Here is a 19,646-nt window from a genome sequence, read left to right on the forward strand (position 1 = left end):
TCTATATGCAAATACAAACATTGCATAATAAGATAGATGTATATCCATTACATGTATATTAATACAAACATGGGTAACCCATGATTGTCAATATTTCAGGATCATTTCCAATGTGGTCCTTACAGAATGATAATGACATAGCAAGACTGAAAAAATGGAAAATAGACAGATAGACAGAAATATAAATCTGAGGCAAACCAAATGGAACAAATTGATTTGTGTAAATGGGGAAAACAAGAATTGGAATCTTATTGGAAATTCGTCAATACGCTACTGCCCATTGTGCATACTCTGGCTATTACAAAGCATACAACTCTGATTTGTATTAATTTATGTACAGTTGATAGATTTTCATTTTCGATTTTTCCAGTCCGTACTCCCTCTGTTTGTTAGCTTCCCAAGTGTTTTTTTACTTGGTCTTATGCGATCAATAAACTGGTAAAAATCAGAATTGTTCAGTAGTGATGTGAGCTATTCAAATCATGCCAAGATATGTTGCTTTAAATAACACAGGCCTACGTATACTTTTCTTTTACTGTCGCTATAAACTTTTTTAACCATTTGTTATTGAATACTTTAATTGTAATAAACATCAGTACAATTTCTAGTTCAACTGAATGGGTTCATCATGTGTTATTTATGAATAATCGGCTATATCATAGTTATAAATTATAACAAATGCTCTCTATCGCTCTTTACTTACTTAATAGCTTTACGCTTCTTTCGATATTAAGATAATTAAGATGAGCGTTCACTTTGACCAATATGTACCAGCGTTTCAAGTTCTAAATAAGATAACTTTTTCACAATAAAAGTCAATTTCGTATTTTTGAAGAAATTTGAAGAGGGTCAAAAGCATTGCGAGTAATACGTGTTTATATCGCTTTTTATATTAGTAGGTTAAGTTCCTTAAAATAATCGTAATGTACCTACCGCGAATGCAGACTCACTGCAAATTACGCGGTTTTGAAATACAGGAATGTTGTCCACTCTAGCGGACACTGCATACACGCGAATGACCATGTATCACAGTTATCACCACTACCCAAAGTACATCATCCATTATCTAAATTATAATTTTTTTTTCGTAAAAATTCCGAGTTTGATGTATGATCTGTGATACACTCTAAAAGATCATACGATTAAAATTCAATAACCTTGATAACGCTTTAATAAAATGGCTGCTTTGCATGACAAAATCATATCATTTTTGATTGATCCCATCACAAATAGTGATCATGATACGAAGTTGTTTCTAAAAACATAAAACAATCTTATTAGAAAATATCCATATGAGTGCACCACTTCCAAAAACTAGTTTGACTCGCGTATGTGACTAAAATAAACGTAATATACAATAATAGCACAAATAAACTAACCTTTGCATGTTCCTCCTTTTTCGCTGTAACCTTCATTACAGGTACATGTGAAGGAACCATCGGTATTGGAGCAAGCAGCATTCTCCCCACAGTCATGGGTGTTGTCAGAACATTCGTCATTATCTTTACAAAAATGTATTAATTTTTTTTAATACTTGCATATTCATATTAGCTTAAGTAAAGTTAAAACCTATCACTTGTAGCTGTGGTAGTATTCATGATGTTATTGTTAATATCGCCATACACACGAGTGACATATCGGGGAAAAACACGCCCACTATTAATGTAGCGGTCACACTGCATGCTGGCATACTTGCGTATTAAAAGACACCGTTGCCTTACACCATTGGACTATATAATTGAATTATTATCCCAGCTTCCAGCTGCAATAATTCCAGCGAACGGTTTGAAACATAAAGCAAGAAAATTTTAAATATCATGTTTTATTCCGCCATAGACATATCTGAAAAGAACTTTTGAAATACTTCCTATGTCTATGCATACAGCTGCATACGGGGCGTTTGTTAAAGCCATCTTGTAACATTTACACAAGAAATAGACTTTTTTTTTTTTCCATGTTCATTTTGACTGTCAGATATGACCTCTTTAATTTTGGCCCAAACATATGAGCCAATGGAAAGAAAATCGAGATTTAATACCAGCGCATAATGTCGCCAATGCGAGCCACTCTTTCGAACGTGAGTCAGGTCTGTACTTTGATTTGTTACAACCGTCTCGACCACGTAAAGGAAGGTACCAGTTCCAAAAGATGGTTTGCCTCGCGTATAGGTGACAACTATTTGAAATATATAGAATTGTTAAATGGTATAAAATATACCAACCTGTACATGATGCTCCATCTCCACTGTAACCTTCATTACACGTACATGTGAAGTAACCAACTTCGTTGGCGCATTCAGCATTTTCGTCACAGGTATGAGTATTCTCAACACATTCGTCAGCATCTGCACAAAGATTTATGAAATGGGATGTTTATTTTTACAATGGTCTATTAAGTTGTTTTTAAACTACTGGTATGGTCATTATGTTAAGTGAGTTAAAATAATCAGTTAATCAGTTTTCTGAAACATTACACAATCAAAACTAAATAACGCTCGGTGGCTTGTCACCACAACAGAACATTTGTCATTGTCGATTGATCTCATTACAAATATCGGTCGTGAAATATATTTTTTGTAACTTAAAGTAATCATAGTTGATAATTTAGATACGGGAGGCAAAACTTTCAAAATATAGTTTGACTCGCGTATAGGTGACATTAATTTGAATTCCTAAATGGTAAAAAAAATAGACCAACCTATACATGATTCTCCATTTCCATTGTAACCGGTATTACATGAGCATGTGAAGGAACCGACGGTGTTGTCGCATTCAGCATTTTCGTCACAGTTCTGAGGATTCTCAGCACATTCGTCAGCATCTGTACAAAGATGTATGAAATTGGATATTTATTTTTACAATGGTCTATTAAGTTGTTTTTTAACCTAAACTACATGTATGATCATTGGGTTAAGTGAGTTAGAATAATCAACGCAGTATTCACGATGTTATTGTTATTATCCTTTTTGCGTGACATATTACATCGTAATAAACAACCATCCACTGCGAATGCAACAACGCTTTGAATTAGCATGCTTAAAAAGTAGTAGTAAAGGTCACCGTGCCCCTACACCATTGGTAAAAAATTGAATTTAATTATAATATTAGACAAGATAATTAGATTCTAACTTATGTTTGCTCTAAATCCAACCAAATGTTTGAAACATAAATCTAAAAAAACTTGAAATACTTTCAATAATACAGTACGTTTGTTAACTATAATATCCGACATTGCATGTACACAAGAATGACGTATTAGCACAGACATCATTTGTACATGTACATGTACATGTACCCAAAGAGCTCCATAGTACATTCACCCTAAACTTTTTGAGGGATAATGAAAAGATAATTTACCATTACTTGCTCAGTACCTACACTTACTGATATGTTGAATCACCCGGTCTCGTGAATGCAAAACAAAATGTACTTGGTTGTAAAGTTATGAACCTTTTATATGTATCTATTCTAACATTTTGTATTGTATTTCTCGTCACTTTTTGCTATATCTCAGTTTCATTATGACCGACTTCAGCCTGATTGGATCAAATCAGTCTAACCTGTGCATGTTGTGCCATCTCCATTGTGTACGTAGCCGTCATTACATGAACATGTGAAGGAACCAGGGATGTTGGTACAAAAAGCATTTGCCTCACAGTTATCAGGAGCTAAAGCACACTCATCGTCATCTGTACAAAATTGTATGAAAATTAAAAATGCAAAATGGACCATTAAAACTATTATTTTTTAAATTTTAAGTACTTTGAAATAATCAGGGTAGTACGAGCGTATTTATGATATTATTATTATGAACACAAAATAATAACAAATAATTTTGTCAAGAAATATACTTGTTTTGAAAACATAAAGCAATCATAGTAGAAAATTTAGATAGAGATGCACTATTTTTGAAATGTAGTTTGACTTGCGTTATAAAGTAAAAAATAATTGAAACAAATAGAATTGCGATATGGTCTAAAACAAACTGACCTGTACAAAATACGCCGTCTCCGCTGTAACCACCATTACATGCACAATTGGAGGAACCATCAGCATTGTTGCAAGCAGCATTTGTGTCACAATCAGTATCTAAAGTGCATTCACCATAAGCTGTACAAGACATTGATTTTTCAAAATGGATTATTAAAAAGTGATTTTTGTATATTATTAAAGGCCCGTTCAGTGATTTGCTCATCCGGAAGATCGTAAAAATCATCAAAATTCAGATCTTGGCACCTTTGTCATTGATGTGCTAACATAGCAATGATAGCATGCTAGTGGTTTAGCCAAAAGCTGTGTATTTAAGACAAAATAAGGCACTGAAATTAGCTACATTTTTTGCCAAATGTTTCATTTCAAAAATATCATATGACAATTTCAATTACTTTTTTTTCACTTGTGCTGAGATCACTGAATGGGACGTTCAATGTGTGAAAACAATCGGGATACATGTACCATTGTAATTATGTTAATTGATTGAACATTCAGTTACAAATAGTTTTTGGTTCGCGTAAAAAATCGCAGTTCTGACCGAATTTTGATTTTCGTTCGCATTCCTTATCTCAATATGACACATAATTGTGGTGTACGTTTTGTGTCCATATGGCTACAGGGAAATGATTTTCTGAGCGGAGTAGAACCTTGGCCACTGAAATGTTAAAAATTAACCCCCTGAGCACTACCTGTCGAAACATTGCCTCGATTAATCAATTACGTGATATCTTCACTTTAATTACCAATATGAATGAAGCTTTGAAAATAATTCAATCTAATTTTTTGCGTGTTGAAATTATTCTAACAATAATGCTAATTGGTCCAATTCATAATAAAAACTTCTTTTGGACCAATAGGCATGTAGTTCTCATAGGGTTAAGAAAAGGTCACACGCGTGACGCTTCCAAACGAGAAAGGTATGGAGATTACCTAATTTTCCTTCATAGGATAATGTTTCAGATTCAACAATCCAGTAGGTTTGTATACTATTTCTGTTATCATATTTGGCTACACTCCCACTGTAAAAAAAGAAAGAAGGATAAGCTAGATAGTTATCACTGAACAAAAACACCACAGGAAGGTGAGAGTTCATACGCATCATAAGTCAATGTCGGGTGGGTGGTTACAAACAATGTTGGACTTGAGGGTGTGTTTTTTTATCCACCTGATCGGGGATGAAGGTTGTATGAATAAATCATTCCCAAGTTGGTCCATGCATCAGATATGATGACCCATCTTTCATGAAGGTGCTAATTCTTGGACCACGTGTCCCAGTGGTTCTAGATGAAAATTGCCCAATTTTACCGATTTGGACGGGTTTTTTTGTTTGTTTTTTTGTTTTGCAGGAAATCTAAACATGTACGTCTAGCATGTCTAGTTGAAAAACTCCAAAATGACTTTGCTCATGACACTTAAACTGGTATCACTATCGTAAGATCCTCTTGGGTATGAAAATTGATTGTGCATTATATCATTTATATCTTAAATACAGTGTATATGTGTTTTCATGAAATCTATAAAAAATTATGTATCTATTTCAAATCGCGATTTCTCTCGTGTCAAGTGATTTTATTAAAGAGTTTGCATCAATAATATTATCTCGAGATATTTCCCCTTAAAATATAAAAACAAAATCTCCGTTATGTTTTTATTCATATGTGTCGGCAAGTGACGTTAAAAGTAAGCATGTTTATACCGCTTAATAATAGGTATGGGCTCCATTAGAACAGTTGGACGTGTTTACGATTGAATAAAATAATTGTCAAAATGACCATTGCTGACCCTTTGTGACCTTTGACCAAATGTAAATGTTCCCGTTAAGTAAATGCATGACACACATATTTTGCATCATTTGTAGAAAAAATTAAATGTTTACCCGGAAAGGACGCTACATTACGTTTGACCTTCCCATAAAAACCAGTAAACATAGGCTTATCACAAAACACTAGCTTACAGAAAGAAATTACGCGTCCGGGAGTGGTCAAAGGGGCAAGGTGACTTTCAAGGAAGAGGCAACATTTGACGCAATTTGTCAAAGATGGCCTAAACAGTACAATAAGAACTACAAATCTTAAATATCAGGGCAGCAATTAGCTCACCGGGGGTTAAGAGGGGGAACCTTCTCACCTGGGCCACCCCACTCGTTACGCCACTAGTAAGATATATCACTGATGTGATATGTTACTTCTAGACAGTGTTTAAACATAGACATACAAATATTGGTATCATAATGTCTTGCTACTTGTAGCAGAAGAGGCATGTTAAAAGTTTGAAAATATCACCTTAATAATGACCATTTACCCTATATCTGTGAATATTCATAATTCACGGTGAACATTACGGTGTTATTTATTTGCGACGGGATTTGCAGCTGTAAAGTGGCGCGCTTGCATGCAATAAGTCTAGTTTTTTGCATGAACGACGATAACTTTTAAAATATTATTAAATGTAAGCAATTACCTAAATATGACGAGTCCAACATTAATATTCGATGTCCAATTGGCTACCATAGTGTCTAATCCATAGAATATACTACTAGAATAAGCAGTCCAAGTTGAATTCTTGAATGTTAACAAACAATGATAGAAAGCAACGAAGGTGTTAGTTCAATATCTTTGGGAAATATTTCTTGCGATAATAATTATGATACGATACTAGCTATCAAATGCATTATTTTCGCTCGTACGAGTTGCATACCATTTTCATTTAAAGAGTTATTTCGTGATTTTGGACTAATACCTCGTTTAGTGTATGTTTTAATAGATATTCAATAAAAATTGATTGATGCGGACATTGAATATGCGAGTTTAATACGCGTAATAGAATACATGACCATAACCATGATAACTGTCCAATGACCAAATCTGCAGACAATTTATGCTCACAAATATTATGTACAAGCTGTATCAAAATGTTTGGTACCCATGAGTAGTAAGTACGCATTCCAGGACGTTTACTTCCGGGTCACGAGGTCAAAGGTTAACCCAGGTCAAAGGTCAACTTGGGTCACTTCCGGGTCATGTGTCACGAGGTCAAAGGTTGAGTCCAAAAGGTCACGAGGTCACTTTCGGGTCAAAAGGTCAACCGGAAATGATCAAAGGTCAATCGGAAATACCGCCATTTTGAAAATTTAAAAAAAAAAATCTGAATTTTTGTTTAGATAAAATAAGTCCATCGAAATTATAGCCGTTTTTGAATCGCGAACGTTAATATTAAAGGATGTTGAATAAATAAAAAAAGATTACGACTTACCTTGATATTCAGGAGTATAATGTGATTCCATACTACAAGTAGAGTCAGCTGTTGATATAACATATACAGTAGGCCTACATTCCATAATGTAATATGATTCAGTGCAAGTATAATCCATAATTATAGCATATGGCCATGCTATGTAGACATCCAATACGATATAATGAATAAAAACAATCGTAAACTCGAATTCACTTCGTATATTTACATTTATTTTCTTTCAATAAATTAATGATGAATTAAATATTCATTGATATTCCATCAACCAGTCCATATCAGGGTCTATCGATAATTGTTGAATGCTCGCCTCCACATTTAAGAAATCCATCTCCATGAGCCAATCAAACTCACGAGGCATCTCTGGCTCATGGAGATTGGAGGGTGCCGCCAATGCTTCGTCAACAAGCCATTGAAGCTCTGGAGGTAACTCCGATGACGACGATGATGGTTCTCCTACGATACGATGTGATGGGATCAGACAAAATCAGTCGGAAGTCTGAAATAATGATTTTAAAATATTACCAAAAATAAAATAAAAATATTTATATGAATAATATGAATGAGTTAAATGATACTACTATATGAGATGGTAAGATTGTTATACCTCTACATACGTTTTCTCATTAAAATATACCATACATCATTTAACTCATTCATATTATTCATATAAATATTTTTATTTTATTTTTGGTAATATTTTAAAATCATTATTTCAGACTTCCGACTGATTTTGTCTGATCCCATCACTTTATATAAACGGTTAATTACATGCATCTATTTACGTATTTTTCACTCTATATTATAGCCCGCTAATAATGATGATGATGATGACAGCAGCAGCAGTAGCGACGATGATGACAACAGCAGCAGCGACGATGATGACAGCAACAGTAGTAGCGACGATGATGACAACAGCAGTAGTAGCGACGATGATGACAGCAACAGTAGTAGCGACGATGATGACAGCAACAGTAGTACCGACGATGATGACAACAGCAGTAGTACCGACGATGATGACAACAACAATAGTATCGAAGATGTCATTGTCATTGATGATGAATCAAACTCCGGAAGTAGCTCCGATGACGACGATGATGATAATAATAATAATGGTAATAATAATAATAAGGATAATGGAAATGATAATAATAATGATGAACCTAGTATCGTAGGAGAACCATCATCGTCGTCATCGGAGTTACCTCCAGAGCTTCAATGGCTTGTTGACGAAGCATTGGCGGCACCCTCCAATCTCCATGAGCCAGAGATGCCTCGTGAGTTTGATTGGCTCATGGAGATGGATTTCTTAAATGTGGAGGCGAGCATTGAACAATTATCGATAGACCCTGATATGGACTGGTTGATGGAATATCAATGAATATTTAATTCATCATTAATTTATTGAAAGAAAATAAATGTAAATATACGAAGTGAATTCGAGTTTACGATTGTTTTTATTCATTATATCGTATTGGATGTCTACATAGCATGGCCATATGCTATAATTATGGATTATACTTGCACTGAATCATATTACATTATGGAATGTAGGCCTACTGTATATGTTATATCAACGGCTGACTCTACTTGTAGTATGGAATCACATTATACTCCTGAATATAATCAAGGTAAGTCGTAATCTTTTTAATTTATTCAACATCCTTTAATATTAACGTTCGCGATTCAAAAACGGCGATAATTTCGATGGACTTATTTTATCCAAACAAAAATTCAGATTTTTTTTTTTAATTTTCAAAATGGCGGTATTTCCGATTGACCTTTGATCATTTCCGGTTGACCTTTTGACCCGAAAGTGACCTCGTGACCTTTTGGACTCAACCTTTGACCTCGTGACACATGACCCGGAAGTGACCCAAGTTGCCCTTTGACCTGGGTTAACCTTTGACCTCGTGACCCGGAAGTAAACGTCCTGGAATGCGTACTTACTACTCCCATGTGTTTTAATATTTATTAACAGACGTGCCTACCATGCCTATGTGAAATGTAATATTGTATCCTCTTGACATGACCACATATTAACGCTTTAGGCCCTGTATCCATAGGATGTTCCCTTGTGGCGTGTGCCCTTGTTCCGTGTTCTCTTAGGCCTCGTATCCATAGGCTGTTCCCTTGTGGCGTGTGCTCTTGTTCCGTGTTTACTTTTTCCCATGTGACCTGTCAGACAACAACGAACCTTTGTTTTGCTTAGTGGCCGCTACGGTTCGTTGTCTGTGTGGCAGGTCACATGGGAAAAAGTAAACACGGAACAAGGGCACACGCCACAAGAGAACAGCCTATGGATACGAGGCCTAAGGCCACAAGAGAACACACGACATTTTGGTGCTGATAGCTATGACTTAATCTGATTTGATTGAGGAGGTGAGGGGATATCCGCTGCTGTGGGACCCCAAACATAAAGGTTACCATGAGATGAGCGTGCACCAGCAAGTAAAATAAATGCCATGACGGCATCCTGCTCATCTTCAGTACTTGGGTTCATCATTTAGCTTTGAATAAAAATGTTGTACTTACAAATTTTCGTTGTTTGCTTTATTAGCATTCTCAACAACACTTCTTTTCTAATATAGGTATGCAGAATTAATCCCTATCTTTTGTTTCCGTTTCTTCCGCCATACTAAATACAATGCAAATACACGCCACAAGGGAACAGCCTGTGGATACAGGGCCTAGGACTCTTATATCGAATGTTGCATTTGGATGTGGCAAATCCTGTCCATAATCACTAGGAATCATGTATATGTCCTAGGGTTCTGATGCTATTAAAATTTTTGACTTTTTAGAGTTAGTTCAGGGAATGATGCTGTGGATCACGAAATGCCCACTTAATAAAGGGCCGTTATCCGGGGTCGCCATTTTCTCCTGATACGTGTGAACCGTAACAAGCTCGAGTAAAAGTTCACATATTGCTGTTCAAAATTGAACGTCTTGCAAAGTTGAGATAGAAGTTCGGTTAGCTTTTGGTTCCCTTCTTTTCTGACGAAATACGTACTGGTTAAGCGCTTCCGAAAATGAGCTAAAATGATTGTGAATGATAGTAAGTTGATTACTCCTGTGTAATGTTACATGTTGCATAATAATATAATACGATTCCTTTAAAATATACACCAATAATAAGCACGTAAAGTAAATTCACACTTACAGGTTGGTTCTCACAGGTGAGAAGCTCAGATGTATCAGGTGCACCGCTAAAAAAACCAACAGGCCTAGTAATGTCTGGATTCTCCATGTTCACTGTCCGAGCTTGCAGAATAAACCCTTGTAAACGGTCGTATGAATCAGAGGACACAGCTCCGACGGATACTGCAAATAGATTATAATACGTAAAAGGTTGCAACGAATAAGCGGTAATGGTTGTCCATATAATGAATGATTGTGACACCCTTTGGTTACTTGTACGACTATTTTCTTAAGGAAAAATCTGGTGAAATTAACATGTTTTGCATGTGCGACGATATTGTTTTTAGTACACGAGTAAATTTTCTGTTTCAAGCACTTAGAATATGATGTTCCAGTAACAATTTACCAATCATCCAAATAATACTTTCAATCACTGCTCCATAATACATTAATAAAAGTGTTATAATATTCAGACAAGGTCAAAACAAACAAGAATTTGTCTTTAAAAAAGACAAGTTCGCGGATCAAGGGTATAGTACATGTACTTTGAGCTACTTTGGTCTAACATTCAATATTCATATCTAACCTACTCTGCACTTATTCGACAATAAATAAGTGATATGAGGCGTAATAATGATACCTGCGTCTTGACTCTGGAAAACAATATTTTTTAAAAACCTTATTTTGCATTTAGTTTTTTAAGCCACCTCGGGAGCCACCTACAGGATCTCGTTTTGCATTTAGGTTTTGATTGCGTTGCAAAGTAGCACAACTTTCTTTATATATGGTCCAATTCGTGCCTGGAAAAGGCTATCCCCTCTTACAACCTATCGGCAGGTCTGCTTTCTATAATGAGGTGTCACCGGGTTTGCAAGAGATAATAATACCAAATCTAAACACCATGAAATTTACCACATCACGACCAAGCTCACATTGGGCGCCCATTCCTTTTTAAAGGAATTTTATTAAGTCACCTACTAGGAAACAAATTTGGCTATAACTACAAAGAAAATTTATTGTATCTTATCACAAGTAAACAAAATAATTACACAGCTTGCTCTTGCTAGCTTTTGTCAGGGTCAGGGATATGTATGAACACCAATAGGTTTATAGGCCTACACATATGTTATTACAAGAGTCAATAAACATTAGCTAACATTCAATTAACTATAGAGTATAGATAATGGACTTAGTTTTGTGCAATGTAGTAATTTTCTGAAGTAAATCGCTTGCTGCACAGTTTTCTATGCAGAATGATATGTTTACTTTGTAATCAGGCCTGGCCATGACCCTGCTAGTTTTGATTAACCAATCAGTTATGTGTATTGTCAGCATGTGATGGCTATAAGCCAATTGCAAACATGTTTCTAAAAAAGGCTAAAAAATTCCTACTCCTGGACAGACTCTTTTCCGGGTTAGGGCTAATTAGTAAGTTGTCATGTGTTGCAAGATTAGATAAAGGCATAAAAACTAGGGTATGAGATATTAGGAACTATTTCCTAGCCTCTTAAAGCACATGGTTGGTGGGTTATATAGCTATTCAAGACACAGTATATGTGAGGGAAAAACTGTGCATATGAGATGTGGGTGCAAGTGGCATCATTTCACTGCCGTGAAAAAAGAATATAGTTTGGTAGTGACATCACTGATAGCGGATGCGTTTCAAACCGTGTTTCGAACCTGCCAACCAACAGTACTTGTAGGCGTGTATGTGTGTAGATTAGGTTCTCAAACTCAAACGACCCACAGTAATACGCAGGCACCTCTTTAGTACTAACAAACTCTTTGAAGATAATGTATAAGCATGACACGTAGCTTTAATACGCACCTGTAGCTTGTATTTCTTCTCCATATGTGTCTACATCAATGCTGATTGCAAATGGGGATACGGTATCTTGAAGCTCGCCCGTCAACCAATCTGGTCTCAATGAAGTACACACATCCTCTGTCAATAGAACATAATCCTTAATTTAGATGCATTTATTGCTTTCTGCATATCCCCTGCATTTATCAATGTTCATTAGGAGGTGGTGCCGTATTTAGCGTTAGCTTTGGACATTTTCTTTATGTTTTCACCTATTTACAATTGTCCAAAGCTAAAGTTAAATACGGCGCCCCCGCCTAATGACCATCACTTTAGGAACAGGGCGAATTCCCGAAGTGTTTCTGTTGCGAACGGTTGTCATAACGCCGAAATATTTTTGCTCCGAAGAGTTAAATTTCCAAAAGGTTTCGAGGGTGTTATTTCTAAAAATGCCAGCCATTAATCCAAATGATTATTATTCCGAAAGATTATTTCTCCGAAAGTCCGTTAATCCGACAGATTAAAAAAAATCAAATGGGCATTAATCCGAAAATGGTGTAAAGGTCATTACTCAGAAAATGTTTATTTCGAAGGGGGTAATTTGAAAATGGTTTTCTCCGAACGAGTAAACAACCTTTTGAATGATACTTTCAGAGAAACAATCTCGTAAAAACACACTTGTCATTTTGGGGCCTTTGGAATGATAGTTTTTTTGATATAAATGACCTTCCGGAGAAATGAACATTCGGATCAGAGACCATGCGAAATAAAATACTTTCGTAGCAGAAATAATCGTTGCAAAATCCCACTATCATAAAAATTAAAAATTCCCAATTTTTGCACCCCCTCCCCGTACCCCGTCCACCATAAATTACGCTCATTTCATTCGGTTGCAGCGGTTGCTGATACTGACATTGAACCTGCGATCTTCGAAGTGCTTTTGTTCCTGCTGCACAAATCCATTGGAGTATGAAATAGGCTATTTGAATATTAAAATTTTATAAATAATATTCTTCCCTGGCCGAAAAGGGCCAAGTTTTGCATGTACAACATTTTTTGGGGGATGTCCTGAACATATTATTTGCTGATCAACAATAGGACATTTGCAGCAGAAGCAATAGAATTAGTCCCAAATGTTGTTGCTAGTTATTGTTATTATCAAAATGGCATACCTGGGTAATATATCGCCTGCGATTCAACATTTATCCAAAACTTTGGCATTTCTTGGAAATTGGTCTTCTGTACAATGGTAGCGCTTTAACAAAAAATAAAAGAGAAAAAGATCACCAGAAGTTAACATGGGCAATATAAGTATTATGCATACAGACAATGTAATTTGGGTAGATAACAACGGTCAACGCACCCGTGACAGACCATTGAGGGCATAAATATCAAACGTTATGACGTTTTGATTCTAACTTTCGAAATTTGGCGCTGGCATCATTTTACTTTGCCACTCATCATTGCCACTCAATTAATGTAAATGCCATGAAACCTCAGAATCCCTCTTTACTGGACCGTAGCATAGCAGGATTGACTGGTTCGAATAAGCGCGAAGCACGGGACAATGTGCAACGTTTACACTCTTTACATAATTGTATGAAATTGTATGCAAACTAACCTGAACACTACTGGTCCAAAATCCTCCTCAGCATCGGAAGTCCATTTAGCTGTCACCTCGCGCCAACCTTTTTCACTGTTACCCTTCCAAGTTGACTAACGATAATAATAATAATAATAATAATAATAATAATAATAATAATAATAATAATAATAATAATAATAATAATAATAATAATAATAATGATAATGATGATATCTATGAATGAAACTCAAAACAAATCTATTGGTGCGATAGGCATTTCAAATTATACACATAACAAAAATAAAACCTATAGGATACAATAATTTTGATACGACTTATTCACAACAACAACAACAACAACAAGAAAAACTAGTGGCAAATGGTGGTCATAGACCACAAACCTAGCTGGGTCGTGTTGGTGTTGTGGTATCTGACCCCTGCAAAATGTTCCAAAAATGTTCCCCTGGTCATGAGGTTTGTTGTCACCGAGCTTGAATCCCGTACTCCTTACAGCTGTCCAGAAAATGCAATTTTAAGATTTGACCCCAGATGACCTTTGTCATGACCCCTGTAAAATGTTCCCCTGTTCATCAAGTTTGTTGTCACCGAGTTTGAGCCCCGTACCCCTTACATATGTCCTGAAAATTCATTTCTAAGATTTGACCTCTGGATGACCTTTGCCCTGACCCCTGCAAAATGTTCCCCTGGTCATGAGATTTGTCCCTGAGTATGAGCCCCATACCCCTTACATGTATACAGAAAATGTAATTATAAGATTTGACTCCAGATAACCTTTGACCTGAACCCTGCAAAGTGTTCCAAAATGTTCCTCTGATCATGAAGTTTGTTGTCACCAAATTTGAGCCCTGTACCCCTTACAGATATCCAGGAAATGCATTTCTAAAATTTGACCTCTGCATGACCTTTGACCTGACCCCTGCAAAATGTTCCTCTGGTCATGAGATTTGTTGTCACCGAGTTTGAGCCCCATACCCCTTACAGATGTCCAGATAATGCATTTTACCCCTTCAATGACCTTTGACCCCAATTCTGTATGGAAGTTATAGGCGTGTGGTATAACCGATGCATATATGCAAATGACATTATTGTACTATATAATATGTGGCAGAAGAAGCATTTTGAAGGTATTTGGTAATATACCGGAAATTCCCCCTTAATGACCTTTGACACCAATTCTGTTTAGACACTATGGGCACTGGACATAGCCGATACATATGTGCAAGTAACGTAATTGTAGGGTGTAACTTGTAGGAGAAGCATTTTGAAGTTTGTTGGCAGAAGAAGAAGAAAGAAAGAAAGAAAGAAAGAAAGAAAGAAAGAAAGAAAGAAAGAAAGAAAGAAAGAAAGAAAGAAAGAAAGAAAGAAAGAAAGAAAGAAGAATCGGATTGAAAACAGGACCTAGCTCGGGGGTTGTAAACCCCCAGCTAGATAATACTGGAGTTGGTGGCCAAAATATTCTATATTCGATAAAGTGGGATAGTGAACGCGCCCACTGTATGAACTGTTGTGGATTTTTGTTGTATATGTGACCGTACACCACGAATGAGCCGTAAATTCCGCCCGGTCAATTTTGTTTTATTTCGTGTTTAGAAAATATATATCATAAGCTTTAAAATGGTATATCATTTGACTTCAAACGATATCCAGAAGCGGGGTGTTGAACTCCTTCAAATAAATGGTATACCTTTTTCGGTTCAACATGTGTCTCTTTTTTCCACATTGCCGGTAATTAATATCAAACAGTAATAATGGGCGGTCATTGCAACTCATCCCCAAGTCAACGAGGTTCAGGAATGTCCTCTCATTGTTAATTGTTGGTTATACATTCCTAGACAAAATATAATGTAACCCACCACTTGGAACAGGATTTAGCCAAAGCAAACAAAGACTAGAGATATTTAAGAATTCTATAGACATATAGACATATAAGCGTATTATCCTCTTCAACAATAGGATTATTGATTGGTTTAAAAAAAAGGTGCTTGACTAGAGCTATCAAAATGAGATACATGTAGCACTAACTTGAGATACCTATAAACACGAAATTCATGCACATTTTACACTGTATCTCAGAATACAATTTAGGACATTTACGGCTCATTCGTGGTGTACGGTCAAATATGACTAAAGGGCATATCTTACGAAGCATCGCTAGGAGAGTAGCATACTTTGTGATGAAACTTCCGTCGCTTATCAAGAAAGCGATTGCCGATATCTGATCAAAATGGCGCTAGATCTCGCTATCATATCGAAATGCAGTTGACTTAGACAACTTTGTCGCTACTTTGCTTGTAGCGAATTATGGAAATACTTTTGCGACAGCCGGTATGGCTCTTAACTGTTACAATACATAGCCAACCTTACATGGTTTGATGCCACTGAATTACAATTATGTTCTGTTTATTTTACTCACATGTTCATAGTCACAGATAATAAGTTCTGTATCTGCTTGAATTTCAGTAAAGTAACCAAATGGTGCATTGTAGAGACTCCTGGCTTGAATAACGAATTCATTCAGCATAACGATTAGCCATTCTGATATGCCTCTGATTAATACTAAACGGGATGAAACATAACGTAAAATTACACTCACTATCCTTTCCAATTTTCCAGAGTAAGCTCATTTAATTCAACTTGTTAAATAAATTTACAAAAATATCATCAAAATATTTCAAAACACAAATTTATTTACACTGGGTCAAAGTTGTTCACCCAAACAAATCAGAAAAAAGTATAGTTTAACCATCGTCTATCAGAGTAAATGCAGAACCCCCGCAATATAGAATTCTGTGGGGCACCAAAATAAGCAGCCGAATTACAGTCTAAATAATGACCATTCAATTTGTTTAATTTAAGGAAAAATTGACTTAACACGTTGGTAACATTTGAAGGACGTGTTGGTGAACCTCACTTACATTTATTTTTGTTCTTACAAAAGCGATATTGAGCTCAACCCAGGGCCCAACCTTGATATTTAGGTTAGATTAATGTGATTTTGACATTATTATACGTTGTATGATTTCTCACCTTTATGAGGGCGGATTTACATAATGAAACAAAGTCACTATTTTGATCCCGGTTCCGGCACTCCGTGAATTTGCGGGACTCGTGCACGCTTTTTTTTCAATTTTGCGAACAAGTGGTATGAAAAATGACCCCTTTTTTGGGTTTTTCGCAAATTGCGTTTCTTTATCCGAAAATGCCCCCTAAAATCGCGAAATTTCCTACCAGCAGGAGTACCCGTGGATATACGGAGTGCCGGAATTGGGAATTTGATAAGACAGATTTTAAGTTACTTACCAGTAATGACTACACCTGGTCCGTATTCAGGTTGATCAACAAATATCCCATACGGGGAGTCACTTATTTGAAGTTGTTGGCTTGATAGATGACTGGGCACCAGTGTTTCGCACAAATCACCTGAAACTTAATTAAAGAGCTAATATAAAAAGTCACCTTCATGATTCATAAACATGATTGCTTTCTATTATCACCACGGGGTGACTGTTGGATGCTGACTTTCTCTATATACCTATACTTTTTGCTGATTTTACAACCCATCAGTCCTGGCCAACAGTATACAAATTTTTCACAAAAAAAAAACAACACCCACATTTGTCCAAATTAGATGATTTTAAAGGTATTTTTGCCCAAATGCGCCCAATTGGACGTATTGTTCTTCACAAAACACACACATCGATTTACTAATCGCTGAAAAGGTACCCATCCCCGTACACTTTAACCAGGGAGAAGCCTCCTCTAATTAATAATATACATGTTGAAGTAAACAATCAAACAGCCGAGCCTACTTAAGGTTATACGATGTATTGTTGGTCGAAGCAGCAGAAAAAAAGTAGTTCACATCATCTTGCGAATGGTAGTGAGCTTTAGCAAAAATTGCATCGTTCAATTCATAGCGAGCGTGTAGAAGAATTCAAATATCACAGATATACTTTTGTAGGTCCTGTGGTTCTTGAGTTATGTTGTAAAGAGGGCTGAAACAACAACACTTTTGCAAAACGTACATAACTCATTAACAACAATAAATTAATCAAGTTTTCAAAGTATATGATTTGTAGAATGAATTTTTGCGAAACACCAAAGTGATAAATATTATTGATTCAGATAATGAAAATCTATTTTTTTGGCTGCTTCGACCAACAATACCTCGCATACCCTTAATATAGCCAGTCTGTTAACCAGTTATGCGTGAACAGGCGATAGTTATATTATTGAAAACGATTATTTGCCCTGATAAATATAAAATCTTGATAAAATATTCTAGATTTAGAGACAATTCTTTAGAAGTCTGTCATTTTATAGAGTATTTACCAAACATGTCTTGACAAATGTGTGATTTTAATGTATTTTGATGTCTAAAAGGTAGCCAATTGAACGCCTTTTGCCTTGCTTCTTAAAATGTAGCCAATTGGCTGGATAAATAGATAGTTCAATGGGTACACTCATAGAAATGACTTGTTCGCCTTGTTGGCGCAATTCAAAAGGAGTAAGTTTGGACAACTCAAAAATAGTGTAAAAGTTGCCAAAACAAAATTCATTTTAGTTATCCGAACTTAAAAAATGCCGAATAAGTTCAACTAATCAACTTTGTTGGCATTACTTAAAAAGTTGATGTAAGTCGTTGCATCAACTTTTTAAGTAATGCCAACTTCTGAATTCAAGTTCAGGGAACTTAGAAAAATAAACAAGGTTCAAAGAACCAATTAGTTGAGTTATTGTAACTCAACATGTAAGTTGATATAACTCGTTCATATTAAGTTACTTGTACTTATTGTTTTGAGTTATTCCAATTTGGTACTTTGTTACTTAATTCACGTAATTGGATCATTTTCTGCACAATTAGCAGTATTCAAATATTTATTTTTGTAATCAGTGCAAAATTGTGTATATAGCACACCTCTAGAAAATTATGCTAACCTAGGCTAGTTTCATTTTCTGACTTGTAACACCTCAATAAAGTAAGTGCAAATGAGTGCGACCAACATAATGATATCGAGTCAGCGTTACTCAAAATTGTACGCATTGGTATTACACGGAAAGTTGACGCAACGACTTACATCAACTTACTGAGTAATGCCAACGAACAATTTCTATGAGTGTAGGTATAGGTACACAAGTAGACCTAAGTAAATAAGTAAAATAAAGTAAAATAAGTAAAGAAATCATACCTGTTTCTGCGTTTTCGTAGATTAACTCTTCTGATTCAAGATTAGTCCAGTACATTAACACATTCTGCGCATTATATGTGGCTACCGTGGCTCTAAAAATAGAATGGATGTTTGACGTGATTATTTAAATTTGTGTAATATTAATTCTAAAAAAGATGCACATTAAGACCATGCAGGGCCGGATTTACTATTGGGCCAGATGGGCCCTCAGGCCCCCAAAATTTGGGGATCTCCAAAATTCCCCTGCATGTTGATTTTTTTTTAAATAGGGTAAAATTGCAATATTTCGCGCGCGAAGCGCGCACTTGCCCTCTATAGCAAAATTCGCCTTCATTTTGGAATAAAATAATCTAAAATTGAATTTATTTTATGATTCAGCCTCCATAGTCGATCTTATTATTGGCCACTTGAATTACACATGCCTTCCTCAATGTGTGTTTATGGGTCTCCAAATCCGTCCGCGAGATCATACACCAGATACAGCTTACAGTTTTGAAAAGGACGTCTTGTGCATAATTTTGAACATACTTTTCAGAGTTCACTTTTGGCAACATTGTACGATATTTGTGACAAGATAAGTCGTATGTAAAATATATCTACCCAGGGTAACCTTACCCTGGGTATACCCTATTTTACTTGATCTGGATATATATCCGTGTGCTGTT

General features: G+C 35.9%; 1 protein-coding gene across 1 annotated transcript in view; it reads right to left on the reverse strand.

Annotated features, from left to right (window-relative positions):
* Window positions 1–87: 87 nt before the first annotated feature.
* The window catches only part of LOC140139205 (uncharacterized), a 30,622-nt gene continuing 11,063 nt past the window's right edge, over window positions 88–19,646 (reverse strand). Inside the window, exons 6-20 of the mRNA XM_072160988.1 lie at window positions 18,982–19,073; window positions 17,093–17,212; window positions 16,206–16,348; window positions 13,808–13,902; window positions 13,359–13,441; window positions 12,211–12,327; window positions 10,405–10,565; window positions 6,453–6,553; window positions 4,923–5,011; window positions 3,990–4,109; window positions 3,560–3,688; window positions 2,698–2,820; window positions 2,222–2,344; window positions 1,380–1,502; window positions 88–146 (exon numbers count right to left, since the gene is read on the reverse strand). Of these exons, the coding sequence (XP_072017089.1) occupies window positions 88–146; window positions 1,380–1,502; window positions 2,222–2,344; window positions 2,698–2,820; window positions 3,560–3,688; window positions 3,990–4,109; window positions 4,923–5,011; window positions 6,453–6,553; window positions 10,405–10,565; window positions 12,211–12,327; window positions 13,359–13,441; window positions 13,808–13,902; window positions 16,206–16,348; window positions 17,093–17,212; window positions 18,982–19,073 (1,678 nt within the window). The remainder of the gene's footprint in view (window positions 147–1,379; window positions 1,503–2,221; window positions 2,345–2,697; window positions 2,821–3,559; window positions 3,689–3,989; window positions 4,110–4,922; window positions 5,012–6,452; window positions 6,554–10,404; window positions 10,566–12,210; window positions 12,328–13,358; window positions 13,442–13,807; window positions 13,903–16,205; window positions 16,349–17,092; window positions 17,213–18,981; window positions 19,074–19,646) is intronic.

This window comes from Amphiura filiformis, chromosome 2, assembly GCF_039555335.1.
Source record: "Amphiura filiformis chromosome 2, Afil_fr2py, whole genome shotgun sequence".
NCBI lineage: Eukaryota > Metazoa > Echinodermata > Ophiuroidea > Amphilepidida > Amphiuridae > Amphiura > Amphiura filiformis.